The following is a 14,475-nucleotide window of genomic DNA, read 5'->3' as shown; positions in this document are numbered from 1 at the left end:
TAGTATAGCTCCCATTATTTTCACCAACTTCGTATCACGACTCACTTCCTCACTGACACGTAATGCAAAATTTACGCAATTCAGGGACATACCACTTCCATTTTTATATTTACTCGAAAAAGATAGATAGACATGATAAATATTAAAGAATGATATACAGCTTTCATAACAGAAGCTACAGAAAAAGGCACTTATTCTTGGGTTTGGTGACCGTATTAGCCTATCAATTTATAGCACTCTTGTGTTAACATCTTGCATGTTTTCGTCCTTTGAAAGTTTACCACTTTTTCCAATCACTTAATTAATTCCAAAAATAATATTCTTTTTTGCGTTATGTAATGGTTAGACCAGTACTGGGTCAGGTTATGCTTTAAACCTTTCCTAGTATTTAAGATTAGGTTCGTTAATTAACCACCTAGTACCAACACTGAACAATTTACACTGTCACAGAACCATTCCACAACAAAAAGTCAAAGAACTCACGCTTTAAAGCATTTCCTTGTTTGTTTTTCTTTTCAGCACCTAAGCGGTATGAACTAATTAAGGTGTGCTTCCTTCAATACAATGTTTCAAATGACTCGTCATAGCTGAACCATTACAGTATCTCTTTCTGCATAAATGTCCTTCAATGTTCGCCTGCACGAGCATGCAACAATGTTGTGATCAAAAAATGTGCTCTGACTGTTTATGCCTTCTCCAATTTATCCTCTCCAATATACGAGCTGAGCCTTAGGTAACGAATCTGTATTTTTGTTTAACAACAAAAGCTATATTAACGTCCGTGCTACAACTTAAAGCTTCTTTCAATATTACATACAATGATATGTGCTTTGGGCCTGTCAATAATACATTTCCTGTACAAATTGCATTCTACAACACTTAAGTTGAAGACATTTTTTTCTGGACTAATTGTCTCACGATTTTCATGCGAAACGTGCTTAGGAAATTGTTTTAATTACGTGCGGAAGCCAATATATTATTCTCACCAACTAAATATGATCAACAACGGAACAAAATCAAAAATATTGGCGTAACTATTGCTATGTGAGCAATAGTTACGCCTTATTTATATGAACGAAAAAACAAACGAACATGTTGGTGAGCGCCATCACGATGACGGAAACTACCAGGCGTACAGCCCATGTTGTATTAAGAGTGGTGTGCAGGGTGCATACAGAGACTATTTTATGTACAAAACAACAATTACTTCCTCGTTCTGCGTTCTTCCATATATAGTTTACCAATTTGTTCAGATCTGCTCTCCAAAATTCATAAACTGTATCAATAATAATTAATGGTAGCCTACTTTTCTCGTTCAAATGACTTGAAAACGTCCAGACAGTTTTCAGTTTCGGTACGTTCATGACAGGCCCGCGATAAATTTGTGGAAAAAACTTTATCGATAACTAAATTTGTACTTAAAGATAGATTATATACGTCAATACAATAAAAATAATACTGTACTATAGTATATACATGGAAATCGGAATGCACCCTGACTTTGCATTTTTCAGCTTTGACGCTGTTGCTGAAGTCTGTTTAACATACGCATAACGTAATTATACGCACACAGTGTTTAATATAATAACTAACATAGGCTACAATTCCTAAAAAATTGTGCATATATTGTGGACGTTAATTGTCCGATTCGCTACACGTGCACGATTTTATAATATCGCTTTACAGGTTTAGAATGCCATTTCATTAATTATAACGCCATGTTACTAATTACAATTAGTTGTAAATAATGATGGTAATTGATGTAGACGGATGCAGTTTTACGCACATAGCTGGTTTGACTTTTGGATATTATTCTTAGACTATAGTATTTAAATGCTGGTAAATGTTTAAGGCTGCATGAAAAGTTACAAAAATGGAAAATAAGCGATATTAGTATTAATCAATTTAAAATTATTGTTTGGCTAGAATTCTCTCCTTTCGTGTTATATCGACCCTGTTTCGAGTCTTGTCCTTATACTACTACCCGATTGTTTGCTATTTACACTGGAATATTGTTTACTTCTTCCGATCTGGAGGCAACTAATTCGTCAAACCTGACACAAAATTTTCGAGGTCGGAAGTATCATGTAGTTTAATTTATCAATGATGATAGAATTTTTTTGTACAGGCTTTTCCTGTTTAAAATAAAGTAACATCAATCTTCACCATAAGGTTCTGCGGAAAAACTTCTAGCCATTAAACAACCTATCCAACATTGTTTGATCATACCAACACATAGTTCTAGCACATTGCTTGCATGATGCTTAGGCTAATTCATTATTTTTGACGACATGTTTTATGACATGTATCATACTCGATTGCCCCAAATTTCCTGAAATAAACTGATGATCTCATTTTCATTTTCTTGTGACTGATAAAATTAGCTCAACAAAATACTAAAAACAAAAGTTTTTATAGAAAGATTTACTTATATGACAAGCTTTATATAGTTCTTTTACATATATAGCTTTTTAAAGTTGTTGTTCATATCTTAACAACTTTCTTCATATAAGTTATGTAGTGAGTAACGTCTATTTTTGTCATAAGAAAATACATTATATGCTCAATAGTTTAGTGCGGTTTTTTGTTTTGTGTTGTTTATTCACCCTTTAAAGCAATGTTACACAATTTTTTTTGTCTCAGACCCCATATTTTTGCTTTCAAAATAATTGTACACCCAACTCTCAATAGCGTATTATAGAATTGCCTTTAAGCCAAAGGGCGACCAGAGGTTTGTAAAAGCTGAGTCTAAAATTCCAATGTTTGCTCACCTCGCCCAAAATACAAAAATTTATGTTTTTCATGCCTTAAAAACTGCTTTAGAACGCCTCGAAATAAAGTGAAAATCTCAAATTTATTCGTAGAAAAGGTAGTTATTTATCTTGTACAATTTTGAAACGCCATATACACAATTATTATAGGCTACGATTTCTCGATTATAAATTGTTATAGCCGATAAGTGGTCGCAAACAAGGGAATGCGATGAACGAAGACAAACAAAGATGCAAAAAGGCATATTGTCCCCAAACCTTTGGTTCATGAGAGGATTTAAAACAATTGGGTTTATGAGGGGTGAGGGATAGCCCTCTTCTTTAGTACCCTATTGAACAGATACAGTTGCATTCTCACTCAGATTCAAAGTGAAAGCTGCAAAAAGTGATTACATATTTTTTTTTTAATTTGAATTCACACACTTCAGCAAAATTTTGCCAGGCTCCACAGGTAGGTCACGGGCCTCACGGCAACACTGCTTCAAAGATTTGTCAATTCAACAAAAAATCTGTTGTTATATATACAGGCTACATTTTGTTTAGCACCTTCAGTTAGCTTGTACGTTTATTGAAGAGCCTACTTAATATTCCACATTCACTAGCATAACTTGTTTTTCTGCTAAGTCAAAACTGCAATCAAAATGGAATTGATGACGCCACCATGAGGGGAGTTTCACAAGTGTAGATACTACACCGGCTTGCGCAGTTGGCCAAGTTGGGTTATTAAACACTTAGTTCCCCAATTCTTCTAAGAGGTGAGCTCTCCGCATTTTTTTAACATTTTTTGTTGGTGGGGGGGGGGGGGGGGGGGGACGTATAATGTAATTTTTCCCTCCTAGAATTTGTCACGTTGGTTGTAACATAGCGTGAATAACGATTTATTTCATGACAGTATACCTAAAATGTGTTGCCTAAAATAAGTCAGCAAATTAATTAATTGCATTTCCGAGACATAACAACTAACATATAATATAATCATGGTCAACTTTTCCGTAACGGCTCACATTGCTCTGAACCGATGATCATACTGTCAAAGATCATAGAAACTCAAAATATGCTGCAATATGAAGCATAATACATATCGCAATTATTTCTTCTTACAGTACATAGCCTACATGCTCCATAGAGTGAGATGAAAATTTTAAGCATATTTATTCTTTGGTATACAGTAGGTTAGGGGAAGATGGGGCACATTGGGACAAAAATCACGTTTTTTGAAATTCCTGTTTTAATTGAAGTCGAACGAAACCCAAATTTCTACAAATGACGAAGATTTACTTCAGCTATAATATAAACCCCGCAGACAGTATAAACTCTATTCACACGAAACACCAATAAAGATTTAAAAAACAAAATCTTTGGTCCCATTGTGCCCCGTGTGTGGCCATTAAAATGTTTGAAAGAAACTGTGTTTAAAAAGCAAATTAAACCACAAGAAACGATAAAAGGTTCGGCAAACTCCCGAGTCCATGTATTTTGTTTACATGATTACGATTTTTGATTGACCAATATAGGGTGCCGGGTTATGGTAAGGTTTTAACGCTTTGTCCTAAAATTTATTGTAACTAGGCCTACGCTGCTCCTGTTTTAGGTAGGCACTTTATATCTTGAATTCTCACACAAAAGTATAAAAAATGGACTTTAGTAAGCAGTAGAATATTAATAATTTTCGGGGCACAATATGACACTGTCCCATTGTGCCCAAAAGATTTTGTCCGATTGTGCCCCTAGCGGCCTAGCACATAAAATAATAAAACTGAATAACTACCAACTAAGCTGAAAAACAAGGTCAAACGAGCATAAGAAAATAATAAACTACAGTTAGGACTATAATTTAAAACTTTTTAATCATGCATTCGCCGGAGAACATTTACAAGAGTGCGATCGGAATGAAGTCTGTGAAAAAAACATTTGGGTGTCAAATACAACCCTCACCTTATAACTCAGGGCTGCGCTTGTCCTATTGTGCCCCTTGTTCCATTGTGCCCCAACTTCCCCTACCCCTACTTGCTGAAAACTATTCTTTGAGTTAACATCATTCAACCTGTTTTTAGACTTGCTTCTCACTTTAATCACATACTCTATATTCTAATATAGTTTGTACTTTGGGAATTATTCATTTATTTTATTTTTTGTCTTCAATGTGGGGAACGAAAAAATTGTGCTGAAGCAGGTGGTCGCAAACATATTAGTAGTTATCAATAATAATTTCCACAAATCGGACGGGAAAAATGTGACAAGGCCTGGAGGGCAAAAACGTGCATTACGGACCAATCAGAGAATGTAAAAAAGATATTAGCGGTGATTCAATATGCAATAATTATAATTAGTGATTCAATGGGGTTAAGACTTTAGAGAGAGACTTTGTTCCTATGTAATCTCTTGTGACGTCATCTGCCACGAACGCATGAGTGCACGACAGCACAAGCCATCCCATATACTTTATGGCAAGTTTGCCAAGCCTTAATGCGCAGATGAAAGTGTGAAGTGTGAAGTGTTACGTATAAGGTAGGCGAGGCCCGTTGAGTTAACCAAGTGATATGATATGGCTGTGCACTTGAAGAATGCAGGCTGGGTTTAAGCTGTCATATTAAACTGATTTATAATCCGGGTTTAGTATACAAAGGCATCCTGTGTTAGTGCGCTTACTAGCATAGATCCTCAGTTTCAATGTGATGGATAGAACTTTGATTTGACTTTCACTGTCAAGAAACTAACCTTGTAGAAATAGTATGGGTATACTATATAGCATATGGAAAATTTCTACTCTGCTAATCATTTTAATGCTTGAATACTTGGTTTTCCTGATAAACTTTGTGGTCTAGCATGACATACAGAGATAAGTTGCTAATACAGTACAACCCTTTTCATCACATTCCTGTATAATCAATAGCAGTTTTGCATTTAACATTGTGACATGACAAATAGAAAAGGCTATGGCAGCTAGGATAAAGTAAATTGGCTAAATTCCCAGCCCTAAAACTGGATTTCAAAAATAAAATGATTTCTGGAAATAAGGAAATTAAGAAACTGCATCAATTTTGATAAAGAATTGGTTAAAGTGCATTTAGGTAATTCCAAACAAGTAAATAAGAAAGATTAGGCTATACCAGAACAAAAATTGCAGTATTCCATACAAATTCTCTACATGGGAAACTATGATACTAGCCTAAATTAATAGACACTTTTCGAGTTACTGTTTTGGTGGCAAGATTTCTTCGATTGTCTAGCCTTAACAATGGAAAACGTTGACCCACTTTTATTCTGTTTTTTAAATGACAAGCATTCTGGCCATTGGATTACTCGAAAAAAAAGAATTTTTGAAAATATGTTGCCTATAGTTCTCATTTTACCGTGCTTTAAATCCTACGCACTGGACTAGATTGATACGAAGTCACGTTAAGTTGTCAACGGAGCATGCGATGTAAAATGCATAAGAGTTTGCATGGTATCTGCGACATATTTCAATGTAACAATTTGGTTTGTATTTACTTCTACTTAATTATTTTAAACTTTGCTTGACATGCCAAACAGAATTAGTCTGTATAACGCGCCGAAGATTACACGTAAACTCTTACGCATTTTACATCGCATTCTTCGCTGACCACGTATCTAGACGTTATTTCGGACAAGCCAGGTGCGTAGGATGCAAAGCACTATAAAATAAGAACTAGGCAACATATTTTCAAAAATTTTTTGTCGTGTAAAGGAATTCATATACAACTCACCTCATTGAAATGTTAACAATCCAATCCTCAGAACGCTTCTAATTTAAAAAAGAATCAAAGTGGGTCAACAATTACCATTGTTAAGTACAGGCGATCGAAAAAATCTTGCCGCCCAAAAAATGGTGGCGGTAACTTGTAAAAGTCTATTAATTTAATACAAGGAACTAGAAACCGGGTTAGAAGTGTATTTAACTGCATCAGACCTGCAAGTTTGGTATAGCTCCTATATGACATAGGGTCTTCTACATTGGTATGGTCACAGACTACATAAGTAGGGTTCCACTATCTATCTATAACTAATAACAAACATCTTTACCTTAATTCACACGATACGGTACAATGTTATAGGCTCAATGGCTATTCTTGCAATAGGAAATTTAAGGTGTTAGTATTGGATGATATAAGGCTGCAACACTGAAATAAAATACTAGCTTACAGTATCATGACTTCAAAAAACAAAATGCTAACTGTGAAAGAACTGAAGAGCCGAACGGATGATAATGAAATGGATCTTAGTTTGTTGGGAATTACGAAAATTCCTGTCAAGGAAATAGTAAGGCATAATTCATGCAAATTTTTTGTTGTGTTTATACTGATTTCTGTTGTATTATGTATTTGAAAGAAAATCTTTAAGTATAGCAATTGCATATTCATTTAAAGAAGTTTGCAGTAGATCCGTACATTTATCTAATGTAGCCAATAGGTTTTGCAGATATAGGCTACTAGGTTAATTTATATAGTGGGAATTCCAGCTTGCTTGGTAGATGCGTTCTTTTTTATACAATGTCACTATTTCTGGCCGTAGCATTTAAAATATACCTGTTTAAATGTCCTCTGTCACTTGGAGAAGACTAAGAGTGTGTTCAATCCAAGGTGCCATTTTCCAATGCGCTAGTCAGTTACCACAGTTTAATATACATTTTGAATGTAAAATTCATCATGTTTTTGTCTGTCTGTCACCAAGTGGATTAGATGACTACATAATACCACATTCACTGTTCTGCAAAAACGTTAAGAAATAATAGCATGATGCCTTGATTATGTTATTCATGTAATTATGGGCAAATAAAGCCCATGGTTGGGTTGGTTAAAGATAAGAATCTTTCTAACACAACAAAGATGAGCCAAGAGTAATCCTTTATTCATAAACTGAGCTGGATGTAGACAAAGAACTGATTAACGCTGCATCATTCACTTCATTTTATAATTCATCAGTTTGTAAAAATGCAAAGTTCAAATATTTTTCAAGATATTCCTATATATATTAAATACATATACTGTTTTAGACATACATGTTCATTCTTATTGTATAATGCAGGCATATGTACTTTCTTTTTGAACAATAGCAATGCACATCAGATGTGGTAAAAGCTAGGGATGTGGTGCGAGGAAGATTATTCGGGTTCGTGCAAACCCGAATATCATGAAGATCGACACGAACGAATCCCGAATCTATTCGTATTAGAACCAAACAATAAAATTTCATCCAAAAGTTGTCAAGTCTTGCTTGTAAAATGACGTAATCGATAAACAAATCGCTTTCTTTCGAAAAATAGTGTTTAAAAAACGATTGAAAAAGCAAAATCGTTAGGAAAACGACCTTCATTGTAAGTACTGCTGACTCTAGTTCAGCTTTGTCGGGAAACTAGATCATCATTCTTAACAAAAGTCAGTAAATTTATAAGTACTGTAATATTGTATTCGGGTTCGCCATTGTTGGTATTCGTGTTCGCCCGAATCTTCCATGAAGGCGATATTCGGCGAATCTATTCGGGTTTGGGTTCGTATCGGCCCATCCCTAGTAAAAGCCACTTGTTGATTCATTTAAACTTCCACAATTTGTGGTCTAACGTTGCGCAAACTTTATATACATTGTGATTTGTACACATAGTTCATGGGCACGTTTTAGTAAAACTGTCTAGCTATGTTTATGTAACCTACTTGTGCTAGAATTGTCACTTATAGAGTTTGTCTTTAATTGATGTGTACCATACTAAACCCAAGTTATTTGAATATATTCAATATTCATATGTTATCGTTGTCATAGAGTTGAAATAAATAAAGCATGTGTGCTTGTATTAAAAGTAAATCATATCATTATAGAAAACTGCAGTGAGTAATACTTTGTTTTAGGCTACTGTGCGAAAGGCTAATGTGTTGGACTTGTCTTGCAATCGTATTGTACAACTGCCTGATGAATTCTGCACAACACTGCAATATTTGGTGAAGTTGGACTTAAGTAAGAATCTAATTACGGACCTTCCTGCAGATGTGTACAAACTCCAGCAATTGAAACATCTTGACTTGTTTCAGAATAAATTGAGGTAAGGTATGTAATACAGCTTCTTTAATAATTATAACTTACCAGCAGTAAATCATTTTTGTTGGTTCGTGTGGTAAATTGTGATCTTTCTACAGCGACCATGCTGATGTAATTTAAGAATAATAATTTTGGTAGCATGATTCCAGTTGGTTTCAGTCGTCTTGACAATCTAAGATGGTTGGATCTCAAAGATAATCCACTCGATTCAAGCTATTTTAAAATTGTTGGTGACTGCTTAGATGATAAACAATGCAGACAATGTGCAATTAATGTGGTTACAGCAATGAAGTCTCTTGCATCTGAGCAAGAGCGGCAAAAACAAAAAGTCTTAAAGGCTGAAAGAGGTACTTTGCTAAAATGTGTTTACTATACATTTCACAAAAGTAGCTGAACCGAATACATAAATATTTTATTACTATAATGCACATATTCCCATTAAAGCCACTTGCCAATTTTTAGTAAATCATTTCTAGCAGCTAGAGAACACATCTCCAGGATTTTTGTTTCTTTTATGGTGCTTTTTTGATTTAAAATAGGAAGAAATTGTGGAGTGATAAGTCTGGGGAAATGTGGGTTATTCCAGTGTGACAATTTATTTTCCACCAAAACTGCTAAATGCTTACCTCTGGTCATTGTGAATGAACTTATTTTGTTTTGTTGGAATCAAAATTGTTTTTGGTTAGTATTCAATAAGAAGTTTCAAGTTGTATGGTGTTCATTGCATAAATGGGTCTGACTCAAAAACACCAGAAAGCATCGCTAAACCACTAACTGGGAAACCACTCATGATATAAGCAAGAGACTTACAATACACCTGTTGATTATATAATGGTTGCTTCAGTTAGAGCAAAATTATTTTTCAGGGTTTGTTTCACATTCACGGAGCATGCTTAGTTGCGTACTCACACCAGTTATTTTTGTAGTACAGTATATCATGTGCATCTTAATTTTTTGAATGGAAAATTGAAGTGATGCTTTCCAGAACTGAAACATTCCTGCATATTCGTATTGGTTTTCTCAAACTTATTGAGATGTCTGACAGTGTTATTTTGCAAATGCAATCTACTAATTAGTTGTTTGTCTAGAGAGAGAACAACGGAAACACATCGAAGAGCAGAAACAAGCTCAGCAAAGAAAACTGGAGAAACAGTTAGATAAAGAGAGAAAGAGGTTTCGTGTTTATTTTTGCATCATTACAGTAATGATTTTGGTATATATATGCTAAAAAGGCTTTTACCAGAAAAAAAACGAATAATATCCTTTTGCTTGTGCAAAGCAATGCAAACCGAATTTTCCCTGTTTTCCTATAAAGCTACCGTCTTTATGATTACCTACTTATTAAACTGCATTTCAGAAAACAATGGGAAGCAGAGCAAGCCAAACTTGTGCAAGCTGCAAAGCCTGTTTTATCAACAGAGCAGCGACACTTGGGCAATGGAGAAGTACAGGAGAATGCTGAAATTGCAAAGGTTTTGGATCAGAAGAATAACCGGAGTGAGTGCTGACATTAGTACAGAATTTAAACAGTGTTTTTTTGTAATTTGGAAGTTTCAATTGTTTACTTGCTTATATGACAAAAATGAAAGTTTTTTCGAGGGTGTTTACTTTTATTGTAACCAATTTACCTTTTCAGGCTGGATCTCCACTTCCTTCACTTTGTTGATTGCGTGTACAGCAATTCTTGTTGGAATTTACATCTACTGTAAAGAAAATGCTACGGACAAAGCTTGTAAATCATATAATGCTGTGCTATTGGACATACAAAAATTAACAAAACCGCATTTTAAATATGCATTAGAATTTATGAAAGATGGGTTTGATTACAGTAGTGAAAAAATTTTGATCTTCAATGAATGGCTTACAGGTGTGATACAAAGCATTATCAGCAAAGACTGACACAAATAAGTTTTAACTTTCAAAAAGGACTCGACGATTTCAGTATCTTTTGCAAATTTCATAGTAATTTTTCAGTTTTAATCAATAGTGCAATAAGATTGTTCCTATAATAGTGTCAATATTACCAATGTCTAATGTCGGAATCTTTGGTTAAATTTACTGTTGTTTTAATAAATCATGCATTCCTTTGCAAGTTTGTGGCATAAAGTTTGCTTTCAAAACATGGAAAATATGGTGGCTTGGTGGCAAGTACTTGTTTGATTGAATAAAAAATGTCTTTTTATTATTTATTACCATTGGAGTTTTTCTTTCACTCAACGGTTGCTAAGTTGACTTCAAACCAAACGTTGTGTTTGGATCATTCTCGGGTTACCAGGGAATATAACGTAAATATTATGCTATTATTGTTGTGCTATTCCTGGTCAACAACAAATGCTAACTTTAATTCATATTATTGGTAGACAATATGCTTCAAAGCGCAGACATATCTTAATATGGAAAAACGTCTCCGAAAAGTGTTTAAAATTCACTTTCTATCCTCCATGTCTAAAAGATTCGATCGTTTTGAAACACGAACTGCGCCGAAAAAGAGGTTGTGTTCGGCAAATGGACGTAGTGTCCTGCCGCTACCTAGCGGACTGGATGGCGTACTCCACAATTCATAGGATTTGGGGTGGCGGAAAAAATTTGTAGAGAAATGCTTACTATTTAGGTCAGTGCTTCTCAACCTTTTCCTTGCGGCGACCCAAATATTAAGTGTCAATTAATAGCGAAGCTTTGGCGATGCTATTTCCCAAACTACATTTCACAAACTTTTTGTAAGCATAAAGTAAACGACACACAAGTAAGACAATTTAACATAAACAGGAAAGTCCGAATTTAGTTCACATGTACCTTGATTTTGTATTGTTTCTACAACTTTGTCAAAAATTGGAGCACTTTTGCTCAGTGTGGATCTCATATTATCTTCAGGCTGAAGACACGTTCTCATCTTTGCTTTAATGTGAGTAAGTGCAGAAACCCCGCTCTAACACAGGCAGGCTTTTACTGCGTGCGTGCCAGCAATACTCTTTTCAATCTAGATTTGTTTCAAAAGTTTTCTTCTTTGAAATCATCAACGTATTCTCGTATTCCCTTCTAGAATGGATGAGAAAAGAATACTACTTTATACTAGCACCAACCATGTAATCATCACTCGTGACCCGACACCTTATCGAAAGACACTTAATCGAACGACACCTGATCGAAACGACACCTGATCGAAACGACAGTTGATCGAAAGACACTTTATCGAACCGAAAGTTGATCAAACGACACTTTATCGAACCGACAGTTAATCAAAACGACAGTTGATCGAACGACACTTTATCGAACCGACAGTTCAAGCAAGATTTTTGCGTGTTTCTCAAACATTGAAACAATGGGTCATTGTGATGTTCAGCTATCTGTCCATGTTTGTTTGATAAAGTTAGATTTTGCAATTTTTGAGATATTGTGATATTTATATAATTTTGCTCTCTCTCCGCATTGAAACGTATTACTCATTTACGCACCAATAACTTGACTAACTATTCTTTTTCGTTCTCTTTTCACAGCGGGGGCGCGGCGTAACAAGAAGAATTTATAGAAATGTGTCACTTTTAGAAATACCTAATTTACACTAAATTCACTTTCTTTAGTTTTACAATTATGATGTATACAGGAAGCCAGATGATGTTTCTACTAACCTGTAATAATCTCATCGTCTACGACGCATAGGTTTCTAGTAATTAACGATTGCAAATGTGTGTGCGGGGTTGGCCACACCTAGTTTTTTTAGTAAACTCGCGAGCCTGGTTAGGATAGGGTTAAAAGATCCACAATTTATTGAAACAACTGACGATATGCACTGTTAAAAGAACGACAATTTATTAAAAGAACTGACAACATGCACTGTTAAAAGCACGACAACTGACGAAGTGCACATTTCAATCGCATTCATTTAATCACAAGTTGTGTGCAATTGCTCGAAGATAACTTTTTATGTCCATGTTTGTTGAGTCATAATTTTCAACTATGCTCCTCAGACGTTGGTTGACAGCGTCGTAGCGCTTCTTCCGTGGTGGGCCATCGATTCCAGCACTCAATTGTTCAATTAACAATTCGTTGGAACCGTTGTGTTCACACTTCAACAACACAGCATTAAAGTGACACTTGATGCTGCTTGCTTTGTGAAAGTTTTTCAACATCTGGTGGCAAGTCATATGAAGCAAGAGCCAGAACATTTTCTAAATAGGCGTCGGAAATGCGTGATCTTAGCTTGCTTTTCGTGAATTTCATTGTTGAAAACATTTGTTCACATGTGTACGTGCTACCAAGCATCGAAGCCATTTATTTTGCGCTGTCGGTCAAGCTGGGATAAAGACCACTTTCAAGAAGCTACTTTGTGTAAAAGTCAGACAGCGACATGCCCCTTGCTATTAAATTTTGCCTTCAATTCCTTACTCTTTGTATCTATAATGACTAGTCTAGTCTACTGTACAGACAATCTCGTACTTAGTAATTCTCGTGCGTATTCTTGTGATATCTTATTAATATGTGGGCGGGCCGGCCGCCATGCGAAATCGAACACTTTATGATACAAATATAAAATATAGATATAAAATATAAATCGTCAACTTTATGATATATACATCACAATTCATTAATGCACACCATTACAAAGACCGCACATCACAATGGCTCATTGTTCCAATGTTTGAGAAACACGCTAAAATCTTGCTTGAACTGTCGGTTCGATAAAGTGTCGTTCGATCAACTGTCGTTTTGATTAACTGTCGGTTCGATAAAATGTCGTTCGATCAGCTGTCGTTTCGATAAAGTGTCTTTCGATCAACTGTCGGCTCGATTAACTGTCGTTCGATAAAGTGTCTTTCGATCAGCTGTCGTTTCGATCAGGTGTCGTTCGATAAAGTGTCTTTCGATAAAGTGTCTTTCGATAAGGTGTCGTAGTACCATCATCACTATACTAGCCGCCTTTTGTAATGTCACAGGGATATTCGTAAAGTATCAACCCGTTGCTATGAGAATTCGCCAGAAACGTCAAACGAATATGCACTAGAATGCGGTACTCAGTTATCAAAAGGCTTCATGTACTACTGTCGTCGGCGACTCGGACCGTCGTATCAAACACGCCTCGAATCATTGCAAACCGGGCGCTCTGACCGTTTCAAAAATAAATAAGTCAAGTCATGACAGAGCACAAATTTAACGGGATGAAATGGTTTAGACCGGAATTATTCATTGTTAAGAATATTGAACACTGAGATATTGTTAAGAACAACTTGATTCAACTTGGCCACCAAGTTTAATTTTGAATAGGTACAATTAAAAGTAAATTTATTTGAAGACAAAACTCACAATAGCGACGTCTTTTTCCACAGGCTGGTAACGATACGCGCTCAACCGTGATTAGTGTCAACAGCAGAATTTCAACCCGGTAAAATTTAAAGTGCTGTTTTGGGGTAGTAGGGTTTTTTGTTGCTTATGTTACGTGCTACTTGCTGATGTGTGATTACCGGTGATTTAGAAAGTTTATGATCCGTGTCTTTAATGTTAGAGAATATGTCCTCTACATCTTCCAATAGTGTAGTTGTTTGTGTTATTTTGGTCTTAAGTTCGTTGAACTTAGGAATTATTTTGTGGGTTTGGTGGCCATGCTAACCTACCATGCAAAATACAAAAAACAATAGAAAATGCGATGGGTTGGCATAATAGA

At 35.4% G+C, this 14,475-nt stretch overlaps 1 protein-coding gene across 1 annotated transcript; it reads left to right on the top strand.

The window, feature by feature from the left end:
• The first annotated feature begins 6,831 nt into the window (after window positions 1-6,831).
• On the top strand, window positions 6,832-11,011 carry LOC143470196 (uncharacterized). The gene is made up of 6 exons (XM_076968158.1): window positions 6,832-7,052; window positions 8,633-8,823; window positions 8,958-9,166; window positions 9,908-9,992; window positions 10,177-10,316; window positions 10,456-11,011. The coding sequence occupies exons 1-6, from the start codon at window positions 6,942-6,944 to the stop codon at window positions 10,716-10,718; spliced, it is 999 nt and encodes a 332-aa protein (XP_076824273.1). The 5' UTR covers window positions 6,832-6,941; the 3' UTR covers window positions 10,719-11,011.
• Window positions 11,012-14,475: the final 3,464 nt, after the last annotated feature.

This window comes from Clavelina lepadiformis, chromosome 1 (genome assembly GCF_947623445.1).
Source record: "Clavelina lepadiformis chromosome 1, kaClaLepa1.1, whole genome shotgun sequence".
Lineage (NCBI taxonomy): Eukaryota > Metazoa > Chordata > Ascidiacea > Aplousobranchia > Clavelinidae > Clavelina > Clavelina lepadiformis.
The sequence above is the reverse complement of the archived record's forward strand: the minus strand, read 5'-3'. Positions and strand labels throughout refer to the sequence as shown.

Bases quoted from the DNA above. Each gene is read 5' to 3' on its own strand.
- LOC143470196 (XM_076968158.1), top strand. From the start codon at position 6,942: ATGACTTCAAAAAACAAAATGCTAACTGTGAAAGAACTGAAGAGCCGA. The intron at 7,053-8,632 runs GTAAGGCATAAT...ACTTTGTTTTAG, and splicing joins AAATTCCTGTCAAGGAAATA to GCTACTGTGCGAAAGGCTAA. The intron at 9,167-9,907 runs GTACTTTGCTAA...TTGTTTGTCTAG, and splicing joins AGTCTTAAAGGCTGAAAGAG to AGAGAGAACAACGGAAACAC.